Source organism: Haliotis asinina, chromosome 3 (genome assembly GCF_037392515.1).
Source record: "Haliotis asinina isolate JCU_RB_2024 chromosome 3, JCU_Hal_asi_v2, whole genome shotgun sequence".
In the NCBI taxonomy this organism is placed as follows: Eukaryota; Metazoa; Mollusca; class Gastropoda; order Lepetellida; family Haliotidae; genus Haliotis; species Haliotis asinina.
The window spans coordinates 7,876,832-7,900,713 of record NC_090282.1 but is presented as its reverse complement, the minus strand read 5'-3'; the positions used below and the strand labels follow the sequence as shown (position 1 = coordinate 7,900,713).

General features: G+C 38.6%; 2 protein-coding genes and 1 long non-coding RNA gene across 6 annotated transcripts in view; 2 read left to right on the top strand and 1 right to left on the bottom strand.

Annotated features, from left to right (window-relative positions):
- Nucleotides 1-23,882, bottom strand: part of LOC137277413 (uncharacterized) — a 278,114-nt gene that overhangs the window by 90,546 nt on the left and 163,686 nt on the right. The gene's annotated exons all lie outside the window — the stretch shown is intronic.
- Nucleotides 1-23,882, top strand: part of LOC137277402 (endophilin-A3-like) — a 49,840-nt gene that overhangs the window by 21,733 nt on the left and 4,225 nt on the right. Inside the window, exons 5-11 of one of the 4 annotated variants that reach the window (XM_067809109.1) lie at nucleotides 7,786-7,919; nucleotides 9,069-9,136; nucleotides 13,839-13,873; nucleotides 18,204-18,304; nucleotides 19,311-19,414; nucleotides 19,966-20,132; nucleotides 21,787-21,816. In XM_067809109.1, coding sequence (XP_067665210.1) covers nucleotides 7,786-7,919; nucleotides 9,069-9,136; nucleotides 13,839-13,873; nucleotides 18,204-18,304; nucleotides 19,311-19,414; nucleotides 19,966-20,132; nucleotides 21,787-21,816 — 639 coding nt within the window. The remainder of the gene's footprint in view (nucleotides 1-7,785; nucleotides 7,920-9,068; nucleotides 9,137-13,838; nucleotides 13,874-18,203; nucleotides 18,305-19,310; nucleotides 19,415-19,965; nucleotides 20,133-21,786; nucleotides 21,817-23,882) is intronic. The other 3 variants (XM_067809111.1, XM_067809110.1, XM_067809112.1) reach the window with 3 other exon arrangements.
- On the top strand, nucleotides 15,898-17,519 carry LOC137277403 (uncharacterized). The gene is made up of 2 exons (XR_010956615.1): nucleotides 15,898-16,160; nucleotides 16,216-17,519. It is a non-coding gene; the product is annotated as an uncharacterized lncRNA (long non-coding RNA).

The window sequence follows — 23,882 nt, the reverse complement described above, 5'->3', positions numbered from 1 at the left end:
TCATGCCACAAATTAAATTGACAGTTAATGATTCTGACTCATGAAGCCAATTATGACAAACTTCTGTAGGTGTTTCTTGATGTCAACTTCAGCATGCAGTTGAATCCCATGTGTATAAAGTGTCCCTGGCACAGATACTAGTGTGGTGATCAGATTAATATTGATAGGATTTTTAAAGATTTGCATTCTGTTTAGTGTTGAATGTAATTCAATGAGTTATATTTTCGTGCAAGCACACAACATATTTTCCAAGGGTAATGTAAATGGTAGTAGGTTACAGGGTTGATTGCATTCCAGATACACAAGTCATCTCATGTGATGTTTTCGATCAGTAATGTCATGAATAATTAGTTCACCGCAACTGAAGTCCAGGCTAAGATATGGAAAATGAGGACTCAAGGCAAGGATGTATTGATGTAATCTTGCTTTAGAGAGGAGACATGGTGACATAACACATGAAATCATTGTACAACTTCTCCCTATCACGGATGCTGGAACACCACACACCCACCACATTGATTAACACACGTAGTAAAAAATGGGGGTGTTGGGGGATTTGGTAGGTCAGCGGTTATTTCATGGTCATGATAAGCTCTCACTCAGATTGCGCTCTCTGGTACAATTTTTGTGGATGCATTCATTAGGTCGTAGGTTTTCACAATTCATTTGTGATGTCACGTGGTTCAACTTAATGCAGTATTCTGTTTACTTCAGTTCATGATTGAAACTGCTTCCTGTAAGTGTTTTGGGTAAGTGGGGTAGCATAGTTGTTGTATTTTAACGTGTCACACCGAAGATACGGGTTCGATTTCCCACAGGGATACAATGTGTGAAGCCCATTTCTAGTGTCCCCTGCCATGATATTGCTAGAATAGTGCTGAATATATAAAACCATACTCACTCACTCACTCACTCACTCAGTGTAAATGTGTATTATTGTACTGTAATAATGTAAGTGAAACTGGTTCAACCAAGCTGCCTAATCAGAGACGTCTCAGTGTAGTTAGTGATGTGACTCACTGATAAGTGCTAGTGTCGAGACTTGCTGTATACTTGCCTCTTATCTATATTAGATTATAGATTTTGTAAGGAAAAAAACATTCAGTTCTTTTCATATCTTCATTAATACATATAAGGTTGCATAAAAAAATTAAATATTTCTCAATCACATTTTTTTCAAAAGTGACGAGGGCAGTAGGACTTTGTTTTTAATTTTTGATAGAAAAAAAGTGACAAGGGAGGAACCCATTTTTATTTGATTCTGTCAGAAATACAGCTTGGGAAGTTTAGCACATGTTAATAAACTGCAGATTCAGTCACGCTCGTTCATACAGACACTCACTCTTGTATTGGACAAATGGATGATGGGGATGCGGCCAAGTCAAAATTATTTTTTTGAAATGGCAATAAGAAATTGTTCCACACAGAAACAAAAGTGACGTGCCAATGCTCGAGAAACATTTCACATTTTTTGCTTAGCCTAATGATTTAATAATTGATCCCAAATATAATTCAAAATAGCATTCCAGATATACTAAGGAGATAAATTTGAATCTTTATGCTCATATATGAAACTTTTTAGTTACGTCTAAGACTTTGTTGGCATGAAGAGAGCTTCCACACTATACTGGTGATATAACTTACAGTGACCTTGGATTGACACATTACGGTCCTGAATCCTGAACACTGCTGCCATCTGGAGAGTGGTTCATGTAGGAGGCTGGCCAGAGATTGCAGGCCATATGTGCTGCTCACTGAGAATGTCTGGACTTGGTATTGATTCCAGTACTCACAGTCATACCTACTGTCTTCAGGAGCAATCACACCTTTCATGGCTGGAAACAGTTACAAGGCATGCAGTACATGCAACTGGTCACTTTTGCAAGATTTTGGTTTGTGGAAGGTTCAGTCAAACCAGTCTGCTACTTCACTGGGAGAGTAGATTGATTATACACTAGGAATCAGTGGTTCGATTCCCACTGCAGTGTAAAATCAAAAGATGTTAAGAGATGGTGCTTGATGTTCCCTCTCTGAATCGTTGAGGGAATCTGTGTGACCGAGTGTGGTTATCCATGATCAGGTGTCCTCATGCAGGGTGGGTGGATACATAATGGTCTATAGCAGTATTTCTGCATTCATCTTTCCAGTACACAAGCCTAACGAAGCAAGCATATATGTATCATTTTCTTTTAGCTCTACACAGACTTCTTATTTGGTGCCCTTATTGACAATATGTTATCAGTTATATGTCTCAAACATGATTGAATGTATCATTTCTAACTGATTACGTGGCATGCCTAACTAACCAAGCAGTTAGTTTTTGTGTTTGTTTTGTTTTGAAATAAACTGTTTCCTGATTGCCTTGTAACAGGCTAGGGGTTGAGCATGCGTTGTTGTGCTGAACAATGTCCGATTTAGTACTGTTGTCATTTATTGTGTGTACATAATGAAATAGCAGTCAATGAACTCATTTTCAGATCATTAGATATTTTGGCACAAAAATCTACTGAAGATGTTTTTCACTTGGCTGATGGTTTAGAAGAATGTTCAATGAAGATTTGTTAAAATCAATAAAATGTCCACATGACATTTGTCTCCAGCAAAGTTCCTTCATTATAAATGTTGACAATCTACTAATAAGTATTTACTTTTAAATATAGTGGAGTTTATGGAGCAGCACGTATGCATACTTGTTCTGTTGTTACAGCAGCCTTGTAACAATTATTTCTATAGCAGCTTATTTTCATGACCTACAGGAATCAGGGCATTCCTATAGAAAGTGATCAATGAAAAAGGATCTTTTTCCTGACTGTTCGAGCCAGCCTTGATGAGATGAGAGCTAAGGTGTAACTACAACAGAGGATCTTGTGGTAAAGCATTAGGTGATAGCAAAGAGGATGACACGGGATATAGGAAATACCACAGCTGCAGTAGTGATAGTGGGACAGGACAGGACAGGAAATGTTGTCATTATGTTGCACAGCACCCATGGAGGAATCATTATTATTCTGGGGTCAACTTTTAGTTTCAAGATATGCGAGGTGTAGATGCACGTGAAATGGTTGGTTCATATGAATGCATTAGAAAACGTGACAACATGACCACTTGAAATATTACACTTCCCATAGCTGTGAGAGAGAGTTTCCTGGCTATAATTAATCACTTCATCTAGCTTGTTAGTGACATGAACCTTGTTCAGCATGTAGCAATATGAAAAAACCCTACTTTTTGGCCTTAATTGTTAGTGAATGTTTTTCAGGGTTTTTTTTGTCCAGATACTTCTCATGCATTTGGTAAGGAAAACTTTTAATTAGTGTAATTTGACAACATTCAGTAAAAAAAAGTTATTCATTATGAAGCCACAGGCCAGCTGATGTCATGTTTGGGGTGATAAGTAAGAGGATGTGATAAACCCTCTTGTTGGTCAGAAGAAGATGTGCGACCCATTTCCATCAGTAGCTGGGTGTAGAACACACAATATCTTCCTGTGTTAGTGGCTAGCTGAGTGCCACAATTTAGCACTTTGGATACAGGCCTATATGACATATAATGTGGGGTACATTTCACAGAGTAATCTGAGCTTTTAGATAATCTTAAAACAGTTTTTGTACCTTGGCCCCTTTGTGAAATGAGTTTGTTCAAAGAGAAAACTAGACCTCACACAAATTCTCAGGATACCACCTGGGGGGCAGAGGACTTCAGTTATTGACTTTTAGGGATCCCAGGACCAATATTGAGGGTTGAGGAAGTAAAGAAATGGTGTCATTTACTGCATATTTTGATATTTTGATTACTGGAGCCTTGAGTGGATCATTGATGAAGTGGTTGATGGTCATGTATGATGGATGAAATAACCAATAACTGTAATGAATTGTAGCTGTTTTGTAAGTAATATTTGGCATCCCTTGGGGCACAGTATATGTAGTGGGTTTTTTTCAGTATTTATTCTGACGCACACGCTGTGAGTTCATGCTGACTTATTGTAGACTAAATGTCACTAGTATAACCTATTGTGTGCTCACAGTAAACCAGCCTGAAAGGAAGCATGACCTGGTGATAGTGGTGTATGTCACTGTAGCACAAAGTAGACGTGCTAAGCATACATGGACAGTTTGGTCAGTCTAGATCAGTGAATACTTATCAATTATAAATGTTTTCTCATGACAAGAAGACGTCAGGGGTCTATGATGCAGTTATAACCAGCAGTTTTGTGGCACAGATTAATGATTATTGATGATGATCAGTGGTTGCTGAATTTCAACACAGAGCAGTTGTCTTGTCTAGGCTCAGTGTCAGAGGAAAACCATTTGTTTGTTAATCTGAGTAACTGTAGCTGTATGTACCATTTCTGTTAACAGTATCACCATCTTTAGTGACAAGCATATCCTATGTGGAAAGCAGTAAGTTTGACGTGGTCAATATATAGTATACACTGACATATATAACATAAGTGGTAAGTTACCCCATACACTTCCTTCCATGTAGAGAATGTGTTTGAAGATGTCCTGGTGACAAAGGTAGTAAGAATATGTGTCATAAGTAGTCCATCCAAAGCAAACAATACAGAAGACACACAGAGAGGATCATCAGTGCTAAGAGGTCAGTTACTGTTCAGTTCAGTTTACCACAGTTTTGCTGAACATTTCTTAATTCGATATTGCTGTTTAGATTTCCTCTCTAGACTGATGAGGGTCACTCTCTGTTGGCTGCCATTGAAATGTGCACTGGGTGCAATGAGTCCCAGATTTGCCCAGGTTATATGTCTTCCTTTATCAGCACCACCCATAGAGTGTTCATGGGTGGGTGTATATCAGCACCACCCACAGGGTGTTCATGGGTGGGTGTATATCAGCACCACCCACAGAGTGTTCATGGGTGGGTGTATATCAGCACCACCCACAGAGTGTTCATGGGTGGGTGTAGCCCACCATGATATAACCAAAATCCTGTACAAAGAAGCAGGAACCAAAACAATCATATGTGATAGTATTGATATTGATATTTTACAAAATACAACAGTGTTGATTCAATATTAATGAATTAGTTAAAACTGTAAAGTATCAAGTTTATTGCAAAGGGCAATCCCAACGTAACAGTCGGCTGATAAAAAATTTATGACAGAAAGTAAACCCACATCGTTCCGTACACAAGGTGACAACCCCATGTAAATACAAGCAAGAGAACCAGTTTTATATATGAAGAACTTTGTTGTAACACATGTTCATTGCATGCCAGTGATCCCAGGGACATTTAGCCATATCATTGTGGACACATGATCTCACAAGAGATGATGTGTCATTGCATTTTGGTAGTTGTAGATTGTGTAGAATTGCACCAGCTGGTCATGAAATATAATATTTTACAACGTAATATCAAAACCATATGGCTATCCAAAATGGAAATTTGATGTGGGAACATTTTCCGATCATGCTTGAAACAGGAGCAGTTTAGGTGTCAAGGCTGTTGTGCATATTGATATTACCCAGTACTTCTTTTTGCAATGATATTACTTACAATAGCAACAGTATTACTTACTATTGAAACCACATCTTGTGCTTAATGCCAAGCTGATAGATATACTTGTCCCAACCTCATGAATTACACAGAGTACAGTGTTGATGACTCAACAAAGGTAACTGCATTTTTACTTTTGTTGATGATACAGTTTTAGTCTTGAAACATCGCTGAATTGAGACAAGACGTAACGTAACAGGTCCTCAACTACTGAGACATTTTAAAATCTTGCCAGCCTGGATCTTCAGTGCTTTTTTTTAACATTTTTTTTTATTTTAGGGATATGCTGTAAGAATGTGACATTTGTGCAGGTTGTTGTATGACATTGTGTTGATGGCTGGGAGTAGTGTGATAAATGTTGCCTGAAAGTAGTGTTGAGGTTGGGTTTGTTTCTGATAAATGTGAGTTATTACCATGTCTCCTTTTATACAGTTTTGTGTTTGGTGAAATATCTACATGATTGTTTGATATGGAAGACATTAGAAAAAGACACTTCAACCCACTGCATGGATGACTATTAAAGTTGAAATAACGGGTTATTTGAAGGGAATTGTAAATGTTTTCTTGCATTTTGTGATTTTTGGTGAACAGTAGTGTCCACATGACTGGTTTTGTTGGGCATCTGCTGTGCAATGCAAACAGCAGGATCCAAGATAAACAGCCAATGTTTTGTCACTGTTACAAAGATGAAACAGGGCCAGCACTTACACACTTGCTGTCAACATTTTTCTTCCTCAGTCAGATTAGTTCATCTTTCTCCATGGCATACATGTTTTCTAATTCCTTGCTACATTTGAAAAGGGGAAAGTAATTGTTTTGCAGAAATACTCTTTTGGAATGTGGAGGTATCTGTTGATGTTAAACAGCTTTGTGTAATAAGATGTTTGTCATGTCAACATTTTGGGTAGCATTGCTAACAGATTGGTGGGCCAGCAGGTAGGACAAGAGAGCAAATAAAGAGAGAGATAGAGAGAACAATGTCAGCTTGTTCATCCTCTGTCATGTGCTTTAATATAAGACATTCTGTTTATATGCCTCTGCAAGATTCACGTGTAAGTTGAGAGCGACTTTTATGGACATGGATCATCTGCTGTTGATAAGCCTCATGACTCCTTTTCCAAACTCGCCATCAGTAAGATGAAGAAGAAAACAGCCCTCATCAGACCAGTGGATCTCCTACGCCATGTCCTTAGCTTGTGGTTTTGCCATTGATTACACCATGCCAAACGTGTAGCCGTTTGATTAGACGATGTGCACAGAGGATCTGACTCTTCTTCTTCAGATGGTGATGGTTGAGAGACAAACACCCATGCTCCATTGTTCTAGGAGATCTTTGGCATTGGTCATGGGTCTGCGTCTAACTAGGCAAACTAGGGCATGGTCATCACAGGGAGTGGTCTTTCTCGGCCTTCCTGATCGTGGGCGATCCTTGACATACCAATAATCTGTCATCTGGTATTTTCAGAAAGTCTATGCCTCAGCATGTCCAGAAAAGTTCAATTTCAGCACTGTTCACTTATTGATGTGTCGATAAGAAAGCAATGAGAATACTTCAATTCACTTTTTTATACCCCTCAGTCGCTTGTACCATGAGAGAACTTTAACATGAAAAGCATGCAAACTGCATGTGTATTTAGTATCACAGGTTGACTTCTCTGGTTTGATCCCTTTCTGTTACAGTTGACAATTATTTTTGGTGGTGCTTAATTAATGCTCATGTGTATATGTGTACCTAACAGTTTTGGGTTTGTATCCTTAAATCAAATTGATTATGATCCTTGATCCACACTTATACCAAATGTTTCACCAAATCTGCTTACAAAGTGTCAATTTGGAGTAAAAACCGAGACACCAGTGTTCACAATGGTGTTTCAAAGTAAAAGGACTTTGGGTCCTGTAAGTTTTAGATGTCTGTCTCACCCACTGAAATTTCACAGGACCCACAGAATAAAGTTAAACAAACACTTCAGATTTGACATTTCTTATAATTGGCATTGAAATTATTAACATTATATGATAACAAACATATGATTTCTAAAGAGCAAACAAGTGTCGCATGCTGCAGATATCAACTTCACAAAAAAACATTGCGAAATATTCAGTAAGACTCTCGGTCTGGCAGCTAGGTGATTTTTAACTGACCACTGATAAATCTGCCAGATTTGTCAGAGGGTCAGACACTATTCTTGAACACTGAGACACTATAAAATATATCAGTATTACGTTGAAAGCCCATATTACTCTGTAATGGACTGACTGCTTCTGTTGCAGGATCATGCCTTCAGGAAGCTGGGGAGACATACAAGCACCTTGCAGAAATCAAGTACAACTTAGAGGACAATGTCAAACAGAACTTCCTCGAACCCCTGGCACTGCTGCAGTCTAAGGACCTCAAGGAAGTCAATGTTAGTGACAGTCAAGCACATGTTTACACAAATCCACTATGTAAAATAATGTTTTCAAAACATGTTTAATCATCAACTCCATCAAACTTGATTTATCATTTTTGTCTCCCTGGTATGGAATGTGGGGGTAAATTGTCAATGCCTCCTCTTTATGTACGTCTATAATCATTTTGTTTTCATAACTAAAAAATCTTTCAGTATTTTTCAACCGAAATTGCTGCATATATCAAACAGGACCAGAAGTGGCACCTTTTGCTATATGCAGATTTTGGTAATTTTTATTTTTCTTGGTTTCCATGGAAACAGTTTGCGCATAGTCTCAAAGGAAGGAGGGACCTTGAGCACAGCTCGAAAACCATTCAATATCTTTCAACAGAACTTTGTAGATATATAAGACATATGCTAAAGTGGTGTCTTTTGCTATGTACAGATTTTTGTCTTTTATTTTTGTTTGGTTTCCATGGAAACAATTCAGATTTAGTCTTTTAATGGAGGGATTCTTTATGTCTCTGGAGCATAACTCAAAAACTTATGAATATCTTTCAGCAAAGCTTTACAGATATGTCAGTCAGGTCCCGAAGTGGTGCTTTTTCCTATTTGCAGATTTATGGCATTTTTAATTTTTATTATTTTCCCGGTTTCCATGGAAACAATTTGGAATTAGTCTTTAAAAACTGTCAGATTATTTGTTCTTTAAAATATGTGGGGGCCCGAGGGAATATGTCATCTTTTGATGACTATTGTTTTGATTTTCTTTTAGCATGAAAGAGTTTCAGGTTATTGGTTGTAGGATGCATATTAATAAAAGCATATTTTATTGGTTTAACTTTCAAATGTCTCAATTATTATTGAATTGATTTTTTACATAAACAATGAAATGATATTCAATGTTCTTTGGCATAACATTTGTTTTTATACAGGGGGCTCATGATATAAGGGAGGTAACCACAGTACTTCATTGTTGGTATATTTGTCTCCCTTTGAAGTGTCATCAAGGATTACATCAAACATTAGTTATTGATTGTGCATTTCTTTGCTGAATTTTTACAACTGTACAAATACTTTTCCTTGTCCAAAAAACAAATGTCTTTTCTATGCATCTTATGTCATTTTCTCTTTTGACTGATATTTTAGTTCTTTTACTTACAGCACCATCGGAAGAAGTTGTCTGGGAGACGTTTGGACTTTGACTGTAAACGCAGAAAGAAAGAAAAAGGTGTGTATGTGATGTAGATATGTGGAAGATGGTGTAGCTGGCACCTCACTTGCACACCGGCTGATTCAGTGATGCACTATGCTTACATGCATCTACCTCCTGCATCAGATCTCTACTGATGATAGCTTGTCTTCAACAGGAACTAATTGTAAATGTAATATGGTCTGCTGTGTTGTTGGCAAGTTTTGTGTTAGTGACTGGGCATTAATCTATTTTACATGTTTGGAAACCTCTCTTTTGAAAATCTAATACAAAACTTTGAAAAATGTGATTTTTCTCATACCATACAAATATGCTGTTTATGCGTATCTCACCCAATGGATTTCCTGATCATAGTGTCATCATATAATGCAGTCTATTATGATTTTCTCATATTTGATGTATTCCTTACATTCGCTCTTTCTGTACATTGAATTCATTGGTTTGGTGGAATGAATTTCTTCCCTAAGAAATGTTAAATGTTTCCTTGTATTATTTCAAAATTCCACTTTATCATTTATTTTTTTTTAAGAGCCAAAGTTTGGAGCAATACCTTCTTTTGTTTCGTACTCATCACAAATTTTTATTTCTATAATGATATGGGATAGGATATGGACACAAAGATAGATAGTATTTCCACCACACCCACTGGGCAGTTCTCTTCATTTCAGACATAATGATGGAGACATGTGTCATGCATAGCCCTCGTCATTTCCATGAATACACAATGTCAGGATAGTGATCACTTGTAACACATGTTTTGTTTGGTATTACACCTCAGCATATTACAGGGTGAACATGGCAAATTCACTTTTCTCAGAGGGGTACTGAATGTGTACTTCACTGAGAAGGGCACACACACACACACACACACACATAGAGAGAGAGAGATTAGAATAACTACAGAATGTTTGCAAACAGTAAAATAAGCAGATGCTTTAGATATCAAAAGTAAATAAAATTGAAACTGTTAAGATTTTATTATTATGCTGCACTGCCTGAGAACCAAGTTTACATTTTATTGTCTGAGAAATGTATTATTCCATGAGAAGTTATTTAGTGGGTCATGTTTGTTCCCTGATGACACTTTACAACCTTCACCCTCATGTTTCCTTCTTGATAACATTTTACAACCTTCACCCTCCTGTTTTCCCCCCAATGACACTTTAAAACCTTCACGCTCCTGTTTTCTTCTTGATGACATTTTACCACCTTCACCCTCCTGTTTTGCCCCTTATGACATTTTACAACCTCCACTCTCCTGTTTCCTCCCTGATGACACTTTACAGCCTCCACCCCCCTGTTTCCTTCGTGATGACACTACAACCTTCACCCTCCTGTTTCCTCCCTGGTGACATTTTGCAACCTCCACCCTCCTGTTTGCTCCCTGATGACACTTTACAACCTCCACCCTCCTGTTTCCTCCCTGATGACACTTTACAACCTCCACCCTCCTGTTTCCTCCCTGATGACACTTTACAACCTCCACCCTCCTCCCTCCTGTTTCCTCCCTGATGACAGACAAGTGCAGGTCCCGGGTAGAACAGGGCTTCAGCAACCCATGCTTGCCATAAAAGGTGACTATGCTTGTAAGAGGCGACTAACGGGATTGGGTGGTCAGGCTCGCTGACTTGGTTGACACATGTCATCGGTTCCCAATTGTGCAGATCGATGCTCATGTTGTTGATCACTGGATTGTCTGGTCCAGACCCGGTTATTTACAGACCGACGCCATATAGCTGGAATATTGCTGAGTGTGGCATACAAATAACTCACTCACTCACTCCCTGATGACACTTTACAACCTCCACCTTCATGTTTCTTTTCTGATGACACTTTACAGCCTTCATCCAGTTTCCTCCTTGATGACACTGATTAAAACCTTGAGTCGGTACAACAACTGGTCATCTCAAACTGCTTAACAAAGACATGTTTTCAGGTCCTGGTGTGTTATGTCTAGCTGGTGGCATGGAGCTGTCTAATGTGGCGCAATTAACACTGGAGTTTGCATTCCATGACATGCCAGGAACTTGTGGGATCCTAATCCTGATTTACCCCAACTATGTGTTTTATCTTTTGTCAGTACCATGCCTATGCTTATGGGTTTCACCAGCGTGGCATGTGTCTAATCTGTGATCTCTTGACCTGCCCTACCGCGAAAAGCTGGCATGCTGTGACATAACTGGAATATACAGTGAATCCAAATATGTTATCTCATTACTCGTTTCCCTCATCTTCTTCAAAACCATGACCTCCTCCTACTTCCCTAATGACACATTTTCTCCTTCCCCAATTTGCCGCTCATGCTACATCCCTAATGACACATGTTCCTACCCTACAGGAGGTAAGACTGACAGTTGCTGTCAAACACATGGTTTCACAGCTAAGTATTTTTACTTCTCAGCTCACAACACTGACTGCTCTGCTGCTTCAACTTCTAGTGCTGATGGAATTTCTCTTACAGTTTCTTACGGTCAAACTGTGAAAAGATCCCCACTCATTACATTCTTCCATTAAATTTTATACAAATTTTAACTGTTATCAGACTCACAAAACTGCAAATTGAAGCTTTTTCACCTGTACAATGTAATGGAAGAAAAGAAGTCTATCATCCATTTTTCCCTTCCATGGAGCCTTAATACTTTGTTGAGACATAAAACAGTAAAGAGAATTCCAAGTGTTACTAACATTTAACAGGTGATTGTGTTAAAACAACTTAACCAGTAGACAGTTTGCTATCCATTAATGGTTTTCTCTGTGCTTCCTATTGTAGGATGTAGCAACTAACTGCTCTAGACAGTAACACAGTGCATGATCTGAACAGGTGGGACAAGTGGGACCGCTTGTCTTCCACAGAGGAACATTAGGCAGTGGCATGTAATGCCTCCCATATGACATTCCTTGCAGTCAGCTTGAATCAACAGGTGTTGGTTAGCTCACCTTGGCATTAAACATTAGTACAGTTGGGATTACCATGGAAACCATGCTACTTGAGGATACATATTCCTCAAAATTGTTTGTTTTGCATGATTGTATCCATTGCACAATTGATATATTTCAATTAATATGCACCAACTCTTGTTTGAGTAAAAATGTTTTACTCTTAACAATTTCTGGTTCTTGTAATGGTGAATGGTTCAAACACTTGTATTTAGCATTTTGACAAATCTGCTTCTCTTGGTGGATACTTCAACTCAACCTGGGTAAGTCATAAACAGGCCTTCATATGGTCAACAATTCCATTTCATGGTGATTCTCATACTACAGTTCTCATAAATCTTAAATCTGGAAGCGCTTACTTTCACATGTTATCCTAATGTACTGGTATTGTGATACAGGTTTTGTCATGTGCAACCCTAGTACTTCAACAAGGATTTATCATTATGTGCTACTTTTATCGTATCAAACTGACAGTGGCTGTTGGGCCATATAGTATTGTAACTTGGGTTCAGATGTTTCCATGGCTTAAGGTATTAGTGTAGTCACTATCATCAATGATTTTTATGGAGAAATTTGGGTGAACAGTCCAGAATTTTGTTAAATCTCCAAATGTAATGTAGAGGTGTAACAATACAGTGAAGGCAGGATATCTGTCCAGATGATATAGATGCTATGTCTTGATACAGCACTTTTATTTTATAAGTTCATGTCCTCTCCCTTTCTGCAGGTGAATCATAATTCTGAATAATTTCTTTTTTAAACCTGCGACAATGAAGATGGGATGTTGTAGGGGATCGCCATCATCTTTAGGGGTCTGTGATCATGGTGATGACCCTGCTATTTTTACACTGCCAGGAAATACAAGAGAATTTCCATGCTCTGGTTTTACAGTTTCATTGTTGTTCACATGGGTTTTACATCAGGATGATATATAATGTAAGATATTCTCTGTATTACAGTACCAGTGAAGGTCCCGGGATAGAATAGGCCTTCAGCAACCCATGCTTGCCATATAGCGCAGATCGATGCTCATGATGTGGATCACTGGATTGTCTGGTCCATACTTGATTCTTTACAGACCGCTGCCATATGGCTGGAATATTGCTGAGTGTGGCATAAAACTAAACTCACTCACTCACTCACTCTGTATCACAGTGCTGAAGTTGGAAATCAATCTATTCCATAATGAGCCTCACGTCTGTATCTACTTCTTGTTACACCATAAATGCATATTGGTTGTACAGGGCAAAGGGAGATAGATAAGTTGACCACCACTGAAGGACTTAGGAAAGGAAGTGATAATACAGTACCAGTACTTTGATGTGATCACACACCTTTAGTGGATGTGTTCTCTGAGATGATTTAGAGTAGACGTAGGTGATGAGGGATGTGGAATTTTGTTGAAAATGGTGCTAGGACCCAATTCACTGTTTCACATACTGGTATCAGACCAGTCCTAGGTCTGCAACTGTCAGGACTAGCTGGATATAATTGGTGTCAGCAGTTATAGCTTCCAAAGGAAGTGTGTCCTAAGTGCTGATGTATAAGCTTGCATGGATTGCTTCTGTTTACTGAACTGCATGCATGATACTGGCAGTTCTGAACTCAGTCTGTCCTCACTTTTACATGAGTTTTCACATCAGAACATTTTCCTTTCTTGCTCATTTACCATTGTTACATTACCCAGTGACCATTATGGAACACTGTTTAATACTAGTTCTCCATGAATCCAGTGTATACGACAGTCGAAGTAAACTGCTTAATGGCATATGGTTTACTTACACAGGAAGTGACAGCAAAGGAAGCTCCCGCGACCATGGTAATGACCTCTCACTTCCTGAATGATAATGATGCATTGTGGTCTGGTATAGGGTTGTATTACCGCACACTTGAAACTCCATGTTCCTCCACACCTAGTGTCCGCCATGTTTTGGGACAGATAGGACTTAGTGTTTTGTTTTGGACAGGTATTTTCTATTTTCATATGTTTTCTTATATTCCTTTCATGCCTGGCAACTATTTTACCATGTTTGTGAAATTCATATTTTGACACTTTTTCTGTACATTTGCAAATACTTAAAACTGTTACTTTTTTCTTCTTTATTTTCATAAATATATTATGTTGGTTTGTGAAAAGTTAGTGTCAAAGTTTGACAGTGGGACAAGAATCCAAAAGGACTGTATGGAGAGAACATTTTGGTACATTTTTAGCTCATCTGGACGAAGTCTTAATGAGCTTATGCCAAAAAGGCTTGTTTGTCTGGTCTGTTGGCTGTGAGTTAAACTGGTTATCTGTCAGATATGTGCAACTTCTCAAAACTGTCAGATTTCTGCGAATAGCTTCCTCTTCATAGTAGTTCATGTCTGAAAAAAAAATGAATTAACTCATTGTTTGGAGAGATACATATGTCCAGAAAAACCCGCACACATACTATTTGTTGCTGAAGAGCAACTATCCTTGTGAGTACTGATAACAGTGGTGCTCCTGGAATAATGAGGCAAGCCAGTTTTAATACCTGACTGTTCTCTTCCAGGTTGACCATGTTTAAACATACTTGACAGAACTAAGAAGTTATGTTTGTCTGCGTGCATGTAGCAACTCATGGGGAAAATTCCTCACTGGCAGCTTATCCAAAATGGAGTAGAACTACATAATGTATTATAAATTAGTTTTTCACCCAACTTGAACTTCCTTTATGGCTACATGGTATGTATATAAACATACTGCCCATGACTGGATTCAGTTTGACTTATACCTCCTTATTTCACAGGCTTAATTCAGACAGATATGACTTTTGTTGTATGTCGGTGTTAAGACTGAAAACAGCAGGACCAATTATACCCAATGAGTTACAGAGCCTTGGCTATGTTTTCTACAAACAATGGTGTAGTGATGGTGCATGAATAATTTCCCACATTAACCTTTTACTGAATGTAATAAACTTTATATCTGACCACTCATGTGGTAGCTCATATCCTGTGTGGCCACGAAATAGGTTGACTTTGTATGGATGCATGGTTTGGTTCAACTGTATTTATACTTGGTCCATGGGCAGTTGGATTTTCTCAGAAAGACTATGGTACTATTGAACTGGTTGAAACACAGTTTGTTCAGTTTTAATTTGCATGACCCATCTGGTAACAGTGGTTATGGTCTCACAGTTTGCATTCAAGGTTGCAGGCATAAGTGAAGCAATCTGTAGCATTGTAATGAATAGGATATGCTCACACTACCTATTTGAGGGTAGGAGAGGTTAGTCTTGTGGGACATTTCTGCTACAGATATTTTGGTTTCAAACTACTTCCTGAATTAAACACATATGAAATGGCGTCCATTTTTATCCCGTGGAAAACTGAGAATGAGTAAATTGTGTTTGATAGGTGTCAAAATGATGGCCTAGAAATTGTGTTTGATAGTAGGCACAGCTCAACTGTGTTAGTTCCCTGTTTTGTTAAAACACAGGTAGAAAGATAAACATGATTTCCATTTTAATTTTACTTATTTCTTTGCATGCTCCCCGACAGCTGGAGGTAGTATATTCATTCATTCATTCATTCATTCATTCATCCATTCATCCATTCACCCAGCATGTGGTCGTAATGTAGTAAGACATTGCATGTTCTGGTTGATGGTGTTTAGTTATGTATTGAGGTGAGGGGTTATTTAGTAATGAGATTCCTAAGCTGTGCACGTGTGATGTGTGGAAATTTCAGAGTCAACTTTAATTATAGGATGGAAAGATGCTTGACATTTCAGTGTGGAATGTCTGTGGTAATAAGATGCTACGAAGCATTGGGGAAGACTGGGGGGGGGGGTAATTTTATTCTACCAAAAGGATTTGATTCTCAAGAAACAAACAATGCCTCACAAACAATAATTTATCTTTTGTGAAATCTGGAATGATTGGAGTTCAGAAAAATAATCAGAACAGTTGCCGTTCAAATTGTTTAATGTTAATTTTAATAAAAAGTTTGATAAAATTATTATGTGTGTGCAAGTTGCTACAGGTATGGGTCAAGTGCTCCTGTGTTGTATGTGACAGGTAGGGTATCTCAGGTGTGGGTCTCATGCTCTTGTGTTGTTTATGACATGTAGGATACCTCAGGTGTGGGTCTCGTGCTCGTGCTCGTGTGTTGTATATGACTGTAATGGTACCTCAGGTGTGGGTCTATTGCTCATGTTCTGTATATGACAGGTAGGGTATTAGGGTATATGAACAGGCTCTTGTAATATGAAAAGAAGGCAGAGGTTTGGTTTACACCTTTATTCCATGTGTCAAAGCATAGTCATCGTCTGATAAGTCATTGGAACTCACAAGTCCTGTTGCGAGCGCAATAATATGCTCAGGGACATCATGTCCAACTCTCGCTCTTGTCACTCAAAACATGCATCCAGTTAACACATATGCATAGACAGCTTAGCAGACAACAGTACGATAACCATTTGTACAACAGGGTAGCTCAGGTTTGGGTCTGATGCTCTTTGTGTTGTGCATGACAGGTAGGACACCTCAGGTGCGGGTGTAATGTTTGTGTGTTGTATATAACAGGTAGGGTACCTCAGATGTGGGTCTTGTACACTTGTGCTATATATGACAGGTAGGGTACCTCAGATGTGGGTCTTGTGTTCCTGTGTTGTATAAGACAGATAGGATACCTTATGTGTGAGTCTAGTGTTCCTGTGTTGTGTATGACAGATGGGGTACCTTAGGTGTGAGTTTAGTGCTCCGGTGTTGTTTATGGTAGATAGGGTACCTCATGTGTGGGTTTTGTGCTGCTTTGTTGTATATGACAGGTAGGGTACCGCAGGTGTGAGTCTAGTACTCCTGTGTTATATGTTATGGATAGGGTACCTCGTGTGGGTCTGGTGTTCCTGTGTTGTATATGACAGATAGGGTACCTGAGGTGTGGGTCTATTGTTCCTGTTTATTGTACATGTGTTGATTGTTGACTTCATCCAGAGATCTCGTGTTCATATCAACCGTTACAAGATGGTCTGCCTATGGTATATACTGTCATATAATCATGCTGCTTCATGTAATCAGCAGTCAGCAGCTCAAATATATCAACTAACTTATTCCAAAGCTAGACCATATCTTCCAGAAGTTCCATAATGCATAAAAATGCTGATCAGGCATAAATAATACCACGTTTCTAGTACCCGATCCAACTTGATTAGAGATCCAGTTATCACAATTAAATTATGTCGTCTGCTCATTGAGGATCCAGTTATTACAATTATATTATGTTGTCTGCTGATTGGGTCATTATGTTCTGGATTCCTGTAGTTCTTACTATCAGCAGCTAGTTCCTTACAGGCTGATTTAATAGTTATAATACTCCATGGAGGGTAATCAACTAGTATTAACCTGACCTCATTAATGGGAGAATAAAGTACAGTTAACTGTGTTTACTGTATATGAGGATTAAGTTTGATTTACAATCTGTAATATGTTTTAAGAAAAGCATCTGAACTCTGTAGGTATCCAAATCATGACTTGAATATTGTTACAGGAACACCAGCTTCAGTGCAGTAACTTTCAGCTTTTGACAGAATATGACAATGCAAATGTATTAAATCTCATATTATACTAAACCTCATCAAGAATCTAGATGCAATCAATCCAGGAGGCAATGTAATTGTGCCCAAACTTATATATCTGTAGCCTGCATTTTTGTTCAGCAGTGTCTATGTAATCAAACCTATGAAAAACCAGGAAGCAAACTCGAGATAAAAGGTTAAGTAAGTCCATCACCCAGTCATTATCAGCTTGTGCCTCCAACATTCAGTGCTTTCTGTGTTGGCTAGTGAGTGTAGTTGTATGGTGGTGGTGTTCTGTTGCTACTGATAGTGTGCCAAAACACATGTTTCCGTAGTGAAACGTGGAACCTTACACACATATGTACATGGTATTTTTGTTTTCAGTATTAGTTCAATAAATAGCAATAATGAAAATGCCCATACAGGTATGGTCCTCAAGGAAAGGCGAGCAGTTGTTAAGTATGTATTAATATTATTATCTTATGTGAGATTTTTTAAGTGTTTCCATGATTTCCTTGATTTATGTTTGTTTTATATTAATTTTGCAGACCACACACCAGTTGACTTTATTTTGGGAAAAAAAGTTATTATGTTTGTCCTTTCCTAGGTTCCAACATAACAGATGAAGAGCTGCGCTTTGCTGAAGACAAGTTTGAAGAGTCAAAAGCCATTGCAGAAACCTCTATGTACAATGTGTTGGAAAATGAGGTTTGTTGTCTGGCATGTAGTGTGTTATTGAACATGTAGTGACATTTTCTCAGTGATGTAGACTAGGCCTAGCTCCATTACAGTGTGTTTGTAGTATCACAGTTCAGTTTAATTTAACCTTATGCAGAGTGTGGACTACAGTTGCTGCTCAGAAACCCATGCTAGCTGTTGCTGAGAGGTAAGCTGACTGATCAGGTGGACACGCATGATGGCATGCTTGACACTGTATCATCGTATCCCGACAGCTGGATACTGTGCACATAATATTGATCACTTGATTTCCTTGTCTGGCCCTGATTATTGACAGGTCATTGTTAACTGGTGATATTGATGTGTGCAGCTGTATGCAGCTTGAAACCTCAGACAGCAGGGGTCACTACTTCTTGCATGTGACCCAGGATTAGAAGTCATGAGACCTTGGTGATTAAAACACCAACTTTTACAGTATGATGACATTGTATGTCTGTAAGTGGCACTTAGAAGTAATGTACATATGGAAGATCAGCTTGTTTATTAAAGGGAATGTTGTATATGGCTGCCCCATCATCAGGGGAATGAAAGCATGATACAGAATCCTTGTAGTTGTATATGCAAGCTGAACAAAAGTGAAAAGATGAAAAAGGTAGGGGAACTCTTTTTACAACAGGGTTATCACACAGCCTGTTATTTTGGTTCTTTGTGCGAAACCATGAGTTTTAGCAAAGCTGCAAGTAACATCTTTTGTAACTTGAAATGATTATATCTTTAAGACTGAGATTGTGATAATTTGCTAATGCTTTACTGTCCTTTGTGACAGATGTCTCTAAAAGATCATCCAAATTTTTCTTGACACTTTATGGCTGAAATGTTGCCAATGTGGCATCAATGTTTTACTGACTCACTCAAGAGAGCTGTGAAGGTCCACAACTTGCTTAACTTTGGTTTTGTCCTGTGTCCTACTGACAGTGAGATGTTACCAAAACGGTTCATATACAAACAAATCTGATTGATGGACTCACTGTTACAGGTGGAACAGATTGCCCAGATGGAGACATTTGTGGAAGCGCAGTTAGACTACCATAATCAGGCCATGGAGTCACTACAGTCTCTGCTGGAGGTCATCAAGGACAAGTGAGTAGAGGGTCTCCAATCAGAACTGTCCATTGCCAGTACTGCAGCAAATACTGATGCTCTGTGATATCTTGTGACTTAGTCTGGATAAATACAAGGGCCATTCCACAAATGATCTTTAAGTACACGAGAACAAGTCATTGATGAAGTTTAGAAGTTATGATCTTAGGGCTATGGCTGAATAATTATATGTGAATCTTTAAGTCACATGAAGAATGCATGTTGCATGTGCATTGGTCAAGCTACTGGTCAAATTAAGGATAACACTACTGTGCACATTCTTTCTTTCATTTTTACTGTATCATGAGCTACATTCACTATATGTGGGACACCATGACATCTGAGGTTTGGATAAATCTGAGATAACAGACAGGACCTGCTTGCATCATCACAGGGTTGGAAACTCCTCACTGGAGTGTTACCTCCCTTTGGTCACATTGTTTAGCATTCCATTTGTTGCACAATTATATGGTCCTTTCGTGGATTCTGCATTCTTTGTTGCATAATGTCTTCCTCCTACCCGTGTTGACATGTGATATGATATTGTACAGACGGAGTGAAGCTGCCAGCAAGCCCCGGGGAGAGCACATACCAAAGCGAGTGTCCTCCTTTAGGAGAAGCGAGTCGCCTTCCTCCTCCATGTTTGACACAACCAAGAATGATAACTATGACGGCAACTCAGGGAGCTACAACTTCTCTTCAAATTTCAACCAAACAGGTAGGGTCACAGTTTATCATCATGAAATTCATTTTCCTCAATAAGATTTATATATGATGTATCATGGAGAATATACTTCAAGATTAGAGACGCGTTACTGGAAGTTGATCTAGGGGCATAAGACCATACATACTGACTCCTGGCACAAAATGCCAATGTAACAGTTTACTAACAAGTTTGTACCAATTTAACTCCATGCCATCCTCTGTAAAAGTACACCCACAGTGGAATGGTCACAACTGTGATCACTCCCTCGCACACTACTCACGTTTTCATCTCCATGCTTACCAGCATAACAGGATAGCCACTATGGGCCACATGTCATAGACCTGTGGTGACCACATCTTCACACTCAACACAGCTTCTCATCTTTGTCCGTGCTAACCAATGTAACAGTACAGCCACAATGGGCCACATGTGATAGAGCTGTAGTGACAGCTCCCTTGCACCCTACTCAACTGTTCATCTCTGTCCATGCTAACCAATGTAATAGTATAGCTACAATGGGCCACATGTGATAGAGCTGTAGTGACAGCTCCCTTGCACCCTACTCAACTGTTCATCTCTGTCCATGCTAACCAGGTTATGAAGGCTTCGATGCCTTTGATGAGTTTGAAGGTGAGTTTAGTCAGTAGTATCCATGTCCCACTGATGCATGTGTTGTTTTCATGTCATAGTTAGCACACCAATGGTGCTGTTTTCATGTCATAGTTAGCACACCAATGGTGCTGTTTTCATGTCATAGTTAGCACACCAATGATGCTGTTTTCATGTCATAGTTAGCACACCAACAGTGCTGTTGCCACTGTTACAGGTAATACAGATACATGCATGTATCTCTGTCAAGATTTGCATGAGCTTCTTTTGACCTACATTTAGAATCTTCACACACCAAAAGGCCCTTGCATAATCTGATGATTGATTGATATTCCTTAATGCTGTTCAATGAAACACTGGCATATCAATAAATCCTTTTGTGTAACATCTTCAGTAAAACAGTTCAGTCTGTCTGCTATAGTTGATGGGCTGTAGAGTTGTGAATATGACAACCCTTGGCTGTGGCAGCATACGCAGAACCAGTGTTATCTGGCAGCACTATTTGTTGTCACCATACCCAAGCATACCTGTAACCTAAATCAAGTCCTTTGAACCCATTCGGTAATGTGGTTTGTTTGTTTTTTTATTCTTCTCTTCCTTTGAAATATATGAAATACTGCAAAAATGTTAAAGCAGTGAATTCAATGGTTATATGCCCACATCCTCCAAGGTCATGATGTGTGCAGCCTGCCCAATCAGTGTAGTAAGTGATATTGTCAATTAAAGATATGAAGGAAGCAGGTGGTTTAGGATGCAGAGAAAGTGACGTACCATTTGCAGTACAGTGAAAGTGTTATGATGAACACATTTCCAAGTTAACTAATCATCAGTTTGACCCATTTGTTCATCTTGTTTGCAATAATGGTTGTGATGAAGGCAGAATTTCTGGACCACAGTTGTAACTGTGACTGTTTCATAGTCAGCAACCATTTGTGTCAACCAGAAGAGATATTATGAAATATGTTCATGATAAGCTCTACACAACTCTTGAATATGAAAAGCCTTGTTTTGTTAATAAATGTTCATAATAAACATCCCATTGTAACTCTACCTGTAGAAAAACGCAGAGGATTCCATGTGATAGAGTGTAAGTTGATACATTCCTTCCTTGCCTAAACAAACTCAGCAACAGTAACTGTATTTTTGCTTGCTTTACTCTGATAACATAACAAGACTAGCCGTGTCCCTGTCCACGGGATTTGTCAACTGGTGAACATTCATTCCTCATTCATCTGTCTCAGAACAAAAAAACAAACTTATCATTTACTCTCTGTTTGATTAGTAAAACTAGAGAGGATGTTGACTGAATTGATCACAAGCCATTGTCTTACAGGAGATTAGGTGTTATGTGTTCTCTGTAGTTGTTTGTAAGCAATCACGGTAGTATATTTCTAACTACAAAGTCAGCATGTATGCATGTGTTAATCTTTCTTTTCGATTCAAGAATAGGAATAGTTAAATTGTTACAAGGCCTGTGTTTTGCTTACCTGTCATGTATGATTCCACCCCTTTCTTTGATTACTTTCTAATTTCTTTTTCTCGCCCAATTGTGTTTTCAATCTGTGGCCAGTATAGCAAAATTCAAGTGTTAGTTCCAGCACGTAAGTGTGCATTGTTGTCAGGCCTGCATGTCTAGACTGTTACAAGTCCTCCAGTTGGTATATTTGTGATCTTTTGTCTCATGATCATAGTTATGTTTATCTCTGGTTTATAGTGTATTCCATCACACCTAGCTGAGCAGTGTTATACATGAGGTCAATACTAAGGGTCACTGGGTGATTAATGTCAGTACCTCTACCTGAATTCTGTCGTCACTCCAATGTTTGGTCCAGTTGAGCATGCTCTGCACTTTGGCATACCTTTCTCACTCAGTTCTCAAGATTAAAGTAATTTTGTTCACAAGTATTTGTTGTAAATAGACATCAAATTGCTTTTGCACATGCCATTTTGTGAGAAATTATATTTATCTCTTTGAGATTCAGTAGTTGATTATGATATTTTCTGATCATTTGTCATACTGTAAACGCCCGTCATTTCCTCATAAGAGTATTAAGGCTCAGACACATGATGCACATTACCTTTTGCCAGCCACTTGCTCTTGTTTGTCAGTCTCAGATGATATCAGAGTAAACTGTGCCTGCTCTTCCTGTTGCTAGCTTTCTGCCTGTACTGTTTGCATGCCCTGCACATCACCTCTCGATGTCAATCTCTCTGTTGTCTGTGCGAGATGTTTCTGTACCAGTGCTAGAACCACTTAGTAACATATTTCAGTGCAGGTGCTGGAACATTTGTCACAAACCTTGGGTAAGAATGCTTTTGATTACTTCATGAAGTACCAGCATCAGTACTGAAATATTGTGGAGAAAAACTAAAGAAGGTATAAACATCAAGGCAACTTTCTAAATGCTGTTAAGAAAGACAATATTAACTATGTGTTGACTCTTATCATTATTCGTAGTTGTTTGGTGTTGAAAATGAAATGGTATTGTTTGGATCCTGTTGCATAATTATGCTGGCAAGAAATAAGGAATTGAATACAATTGCCAATAACTCCACCATTTCCACATGCATTATAATGGGATATGATATCCAAGTATGTAATATTGCAAAATAACATGCAACAAGATGTCTGTTGTCTTCAGTTGTGGTATCGTTCAAATTATAATCATTATTCATGGCAGCCATAATTTGTTCAAGCCAGCTGTAACAGGCTGTATATTTTGTATTTCATCACAGAATGTTTACAACAGATGAATGGAACCAGACAATTTTGTTAGGTTTTCAGTGACACCATTTATCAAGTATTCATCATTAACAGTTCCGCCCTGTGTACATTATGCTATTCACTAATCACAAAGCCATGTTCACTATACTAACTCATGGTGTTGGATCATTATGTCATCTGTATCTTTGACCTCATGTATAACAATGTTTAATGAGATGTAATGGGACAGCCTGTAGTCAAGTAACACTGATATTGCTATTAGCACGACAAGTTAGTCATATGATATCTCATAGGCACATTATTGTGTACTGTATGACGTTTTGTTTTAATGGATCCTGTGTTTGATCTGCCTGTGTGTGTTGCTGCAAAGATATGAAGTCAGACAGTGGTACCATGAAGATTGCTGCTAGAATTGGTCTTCATCAACC